Genomic DNA, 6,402 nt, shown 5'->3' with positions numbered 1-6,402 from the left:
AGAGATGAGGTCTCGCCAAGTTGCCTAGGCTGGTCTTGAACCTGTGGGCTCAGGCAATCCTCTTACCTTGGCCTCCCAAAGTGCTGGGATTATAGACATGAGCCACCGCTCCCGGCCTTGCAGTAAGACTTTTCTTGCTTTCTTGTTGTTACTTTCATTTCGTCGACCACTTGCATATGTTACCTATTCAAAAAATAATATTTGAATGCACAAACTGTGTTTCTTTCCTTTTTGGGGGGGAGGAGGAAGTGATTATCTTGTTGAGTGCCAGGGTTCTTTTTTGTCAATTCATTCAACAAATATTTATTGCCAGACAGTGTTCTATGTGACCAAGCTCCTTCCAAGGGTGTTGTGCATTTCTTGTCTCCCAGGTCAGAGGGAGCCTTTTTGTCATATCCCTTCATGTGTAGGCACTGGAATCCAGCTCTCTAGCTTCAAGGATTAGGACCCATTTCCAGAAACCAAGGATAATTCTGCAGGGTATATCTATGGCCTTTACAGCTTATCTACCTGGGTTCCCTAGAGGGAACCTTAACTCTTATCCTGAGCTGGATGTGGTAGCTCACACTTGTAATCCCAGCACTTTGGGAGGCTGAGGCAAGAGGACTGTCTGAACTCACAGGTTCGAAACCAGCCTGGGCAACATGGCGAGACCTCATCTCTACAATAAATAAAAAAATTAGCTGGGTGTGGTGGCGCATGCTTGTAGTTCCAGCTACTTGAATGACTGAGGCAGAAGGATCGCCTGAGCCCAGCAGGTCAAGGCTGCAGTGGTCATGAGCATGTCACTGCCCTCCAGCCTGGGCGAGACAGTGAGACTTCAACTAAAAAACAAAACAAAAAACTCTTATTCTGTAGTGCTTTACTCAGCGCACTGAGAGACACATTCACACTTGGCCTATGGAATCATGTTAAAAGAAGGATGACAATATAGTCCAAACTTTCTTTTTTCTTCTTTTTAAGAGCAAGGGTCTTGCTCTGTTGCCCAGGCTACACTTGAACTCCTGGACTCCAAAGATCCTCCTGCCTCAGCCTCCTGAGTAGCTGGGACTATGGGCATGCACCACTGTACCCAGCTAACTTGTTTTTGAGGGGTGGGGGTACCAAATTATTTGATTTGTCTACATTGACTCTACTGTAGTCCCTCCTTATGTGCAGTTTTGTTTTCCAAAGTTTCAGTTACCCACCGTCAACTTTGGTTTGAAAATATTACGTGGAAAATTCCAGAAATAAACAACTCAGGTTTTAAATTGCACGCCATTCTGAGTAGCAGGATGAAATCTCACGTTGTCCTGCCCTGTACCACCAGGGACGTGAATCATTCCCCTCTTCAGGGTCTCTGTGCTGTCCACACCAGTCTGTTAGTCATTTTTCAGATCAACTGTCTTGGTATTGCGGTGCTTTTGCTCAAGGAACTCTTATTTATTTAATAGTAGTCCCAGAGCACAAGAGTAGTGATACTGGCCTATTGTTATGATTGTTCTTTTTTTTTTTAGTTGGAGTCTCACTCCATTGTCCAGGGCTGGAGTGCAGCTCACAGCCACTGCAGCGTCGACCTGCTGGGCTCTGGTGATCCTTCCACCTCAGTCTTCCATGTAGCCGGAACTACAGGCGTGTGCTACCGTGCCCAGCTAATTTTTTAATTTTTATCATAGAGATGAGGTCTCACCAAGTTGCCTGGACTGATCTCAAACCTGTGGGCTCAGGCAATCCGCTTGCTTTGGCTTCTCAAAGTGCTGGGATTACAGGCTGAGCCACTGAGCCCGGCCGATTGTTTTATTTTATTACTGGTTACTGTTGTTAAACTCTTACTGTGCCTAATAGATTAAACTTTGCCATAGGTATGTATAGCAAAACACAGTTTAGGGTTTGGTACTATTTGCAGTTTCGGGCATCCACTGGAGGTATTGGGACCAGAGATACAGGGGGACTACTATATCTTTTTTCTAAAAGTTGTGAGATGCAGTATATGGTTGGTTTCCTCTGCTGGCCAAGCAGCAGAACTGTTCCTGGCTAGCTCGTCAGTCAGCTAGAATGCCCATGCATGTCAGTTGTACAGAATGTTGTAGAGTTCTTCTTTTTCCACACTTCTGACCATACATGCTTTTTTTTTTCCCTAACAGAGACATCACTAACCTGGTGGCTCAGGTGGTTCCAATTCATGCTGTTTCCTACCTCTTTGAAGCTCTTGCTGTAAGTATTAATGTCGTATTCCCTAAGAGCTGTTGCAATCTATGGAAATGTCTTCTCATGATGGTAAATTTCAACTAAGGCCGGGCTTGGTGGCTCAGCGGCTCAGCCTGTAATCCCGCGCCTTGGGAGGCCGAGGTGAATGGATTGCCTGAGCCCGCGGGTTCGAGACCTGCCTGGGCAACTTGGCGAGACCTCATCTCTACAATAAATAAAAAAATCAGCTGGGTGTGGTAGTACGCGCTGGTAGTTCCCGCTACTTGGAAGGCTGAGGCGGAAGGATTGCTGGAGCCCAGCAGGTCGAGGCTGCGGTGGCCAGCAGCAGCCACTGCACTCCAGTCTGGGCGACAGAGTGAGACTCCGACTCATAAAAAAAAATTTTCAACTAAGAGGGGCTAGGGTAGGTAGCAATATTGAACGTTGCTATCATATTTAATTTAGAAGAATGCTATCTGAGCCAGGTGCAGTGGCTCATGCCTATAATCCCAGAGCTTTGGGAGGCTGAGACAGGAGGACTGCTTGAGCTCAGGTATTCAAGACCAGACGGGGCAACATAGCAAGACCTTGTCTCTACCAAAAAACAAAATTAGCTGTCCATGGTGGTGTGTGCCTGTAGTCCCAGCTACTAAGGAGGCTGAGGCAGAAGGATCCCTTGAGCCTAGGAGATTGAGGTTGCAGTGAACCGTGACCACGCTACTGTGCTCCAACCTGGGTGACAGAGTGAGACCTTGACTCAAAATTAAAAAAAAGAAATAGTAGAATACTGTCACATGGTCATGGATTTTTGAGTCAGAGTTCCACAGAATGGTAAGCGTTGGGGAGGTGGTAGTCTCTTGGAAGCACCAGCCATGTTCACATGGATGGAATGTCATGTGCCCACAGTGTACATGCGGCGGCATTCTGCGGGGAAGTGGAAATCAGAAGATTGGAGCCATTGTGAATGCCATCGGGTATTACATGGTTGGTCTCCCCATCGGGATTGCGCTGATGTTTGCGACCAAGCTTGGAGTGATGGGTAAGCTTTAACCATTGGTAGTTGCTCACAGGCCTAGGAAATGAGCGCCAGCATGCAGGTCTTTTACTGAGACTCTACTCTGAAACACGGAACTTTTCCCACATTCATTCTGTGCCTTGTCAGAACACAGGGAGGGATCAGGGTGGGTAGCTTTCAGCTCCAGCCAAAGGCTACATGGTCCTGCTGTGCGTGCCCATGTGGGCTATTTTCCACACGGACACACTTGAGCACAGCAAGATGCCCCTCTTTCTACTCACCTCCCCGGCCTGGGGCATCAAGTTCTCACTTCTTCAAAGGAGCTGATAGCAGGGACCGCTGAAGAAGCATTCGGAAATGTCCATTTGTGGATTCTGTTCTATTCTATAGTGACAGCCCTCGCATGGTGAGACCCAGAGACCGAGTCTGCAGGGCTAAGGCCATCGTACCCTGGCCATCCTCAAGTGTTTGGGGTGAGGCAGGGTCAGCACTCATGATGGCCATGTACATACCAAAGAAACATCCGTATGTGTTTGCCCAAGCAGCGTGGCAGGATCCATGGAGGACACTGCATGGCTAGTGCCCTCCTTGTTACCCTCATCCCATTCTGCAGCCTCCACCTCCCTCCTGGATCAGTTTCTTAGCTCTGTGTCTTGACGGTCTCCCTACAAGGGCATGTGGTATGATGGGTGTGAACAGCAGAAGGAAGCGGGGGCATGAACTTCTTCATCACTTTACTACATTTGGAAGAAAGACCTTAATTCACAGGATCTGAAATTACCAGTGCTAATCTTTTTTAAAAGTATGGAAATAAATAACTGCCCAGCTTTGATTTCTAAAATAATAATTTGGAAGACATTGGCAGTTAATAAATGGTTCTGTGAAAACCTGGACATGATCTTTGGGGTGAAATAGTGACTGACTTAAGCATGGTTTGTTTTGATCCATCGGTACTTGGCATGCTCAGAGGTGGTGAGAAGTCAGCTGATACCCAGAGGGGACCTACAGTTCAATATGTTCTATTATGTTGCACATTTCTCTCAAGTTCAATAATATTTTAATTAAAAATACAGGACTTATTCAAAGAATAGAATTGCCAATGCAAAGTTCACTGGGCTTACATCATGGTGCAACTTATTTAGCTGAGTTTCTGGTATTATTCATATTTTGGATTTTATTTTACACAACAGATCTAAAACATTGTGACTGCAACATGTATATCAGTAAGGAGATACTTTACATTCTTTTTTTTGAGTTGGAGTCTCACTCTGTCTCCCAGTTTGGAGTACAATGGCACGCTCACAACCACCACAGCCTCAGGTGATCCTTTCACCTCACCCTTCCAAGTAGCTGGAACTACAGGCACATGCCACCATGCCCGGCTAATTTTTTTTTTTTTTTTATTGTAGAGATGAAGTCTCACCAAGTTACCCAGGCTGGTCTTGAACCTATGGGCTCAGGCAGTCCTCTTACCTTGGCCTCCCAAAGTGCTGGGATTACAGGCGTGAGCCACCGTCTCCGGCTACATTCTTTTTTATATTATATCATCTTATTATTTCAAATTGACAAATTATAATTGTATATGTTTATGGGGTACGATGAGGTGTTTGATATATGTATACAATGTGAACATTAGGTCAAGCTAATAAACATGTCTGTCACCTCGTATCATTTTTTATGGTGAGACATTTGAAATTTCCTCTTGGTTAATTTGAAGTACACATTATTATTGACTATAGTCACCCTGCTGTTCAATAGCTTTCAAAGCATGTTCTACCTGTCTGAAACTTTGTGCCCTAATGCTCCCCATTCCCTCTCCCCTTTCCCCCAGCCTCTGGTAACCACCATTCTACTCTACTTCTGTGAATACAACTTTTTAAGAAGAAGAATCCACTTTATTTTTATTTATTTATTTATTGTAGAGACAAGGTCTCGCCAAATTGCCTGGGCTGTTCTCGAACCGGCAGGTTCAGGCAGTCCACTGAACTTGGCTTCCCAAAGTGCTGGGATTACCGGCTGAGCCACTGAGCCAAGGAATCTACTTTAAAACCCAGATGAGTGCAGTGGCTCAAACCTGTAATCCTAGCACTATGGGAGGGCGAGGCAAGAGGATTGCTTGAGTCCAGGAGTTTGAGGCCGATCTAGACAACACAGCGAGACCTCATTTCTTTCTTTTTTTTTTTTTGTTGGAGTCTCACTGTCTACCAGACTGGAGTGCAATGGCATGCTAATGGCCACTGCAGTATTGATCTGCTGGGCTCAGGTGATCCTTCTGCCTCAGCCTTCCAAGTAGCTGGAACTGCAGGCATGTGCCATCACACCCGGCTAGTTTTTCTTGATTTATTGTAGAGACGAGGTCTCACCAAGTTGTCCAGGCTGGTCTCAAACCCGTGGGCTCAGGCAATCCTCTCACCTGGGCCTTCCAAAGTGCTGGGATTATAGGCGTGAGCCACCATAACCTGCTGAGATCTCATTTCTTTTTTTTCTTTTTTTCTTTTTTTTTTTGAGTTGGCGTCTCACTCTGTTGCCCAGACTGGAGTGCAGTGGCCGCTCCCGGCCACCGCAGCCTCGACCTGCTGGGCTCCGGCGATCCTTCTGCCTCAGCCTTCCAAGTAGCCGGAATTACAGGCATGTGCTACCACACCTGGCTAATTTTTTATTTATTGTAGAGATGAGGTCTCACCAAGTGAGACCTCATTTCTACAAAAAATAAAATTAAAAAATAAGCTGGGTGTGGTGGTATTTGCCTGTAGTCCCAGCTACTCGGGAGGCTGAGGTAGGAGGATTGCTTGAACCCAGGAAATGAAAGCTGTGGTGAGCCATGGTGGTGCCACTACACTCCAATCTGGGTGACAGAGTGAGACCCCAATTCAAATAAATAAATAAATAAATAATAAAAATAAAATGTAAACCCCATCCATATCTCAAGTGCTGTCCCTGGCTCACTCATTCATTTAACAAATGCATACTTGCTATGAGCAAAATAGAGTAAGTTGAGAATCACTGAAAAGAAACACTGGGGGTGGTGAGGACTCTGTGAGAAGACTGTATACAATGCCTCCACCCACATCTTAGAAGAAAAGGTGGTATGAATTGATTTTGAATATTGTGTCTCCTCTGGAAATGTATGCAGTATACCTATACGAGGTATCCAGGAGAGCATCAGAATTCTGCAGGGTCTCAGGAGCAACACAAGCAAATTTTTTTTTTTTTTTTTTTTT

The 6,402-nt window shown here is 45.5% G+C and overlaps 1 protein-coding gene across 1 annotated transcript in view; it reads left to right on the top strand.

Moving 5' to 3' along the window:
• The window catches only part of LOC103273104 (multidrug and toxin extrusion protein 1-like), a 36,786-nt gene that overhangs the window by 21,624 nt on the left and 8,760 nt on the right, over positions 1 to 6,402 (top strand). Inside the window, exons 12-13 of the mRNA XM_021718809.1 lie at positions 2,124 to 2,193; positions 3,073 to 3,205. Of these exons, the coding sequence (XP_021574484.1) occupies positions 2,124 to 2,193; positions 3,073 to 3,205 (203 nt within the window). The remainder of the gene's footprint in view (positions 1 to 2,123; positions 2,194 to 3,072; positions 3,206 to 6,402) is intronic.

Source organism: Carlito syrichta, unplaced genomic scaffold (assembly GCF_000164805.1).
Source record: "Carlito syrichta isolate Samal-C Ts95f unplaced genomic scaffold, Tarsius_syrichta-2.0.1 Scaffold313533, whole genome shotgun sequence".
Taxonomy (NCBI): Eukaryota; Metazoa; Chordata; class Mammalia; order Primates; family Tarsiidae; genus Carlito; species Carlito syrichta.
This window is presented reverse-complemented; position numbering and strand designations above follow the sequence as displayed.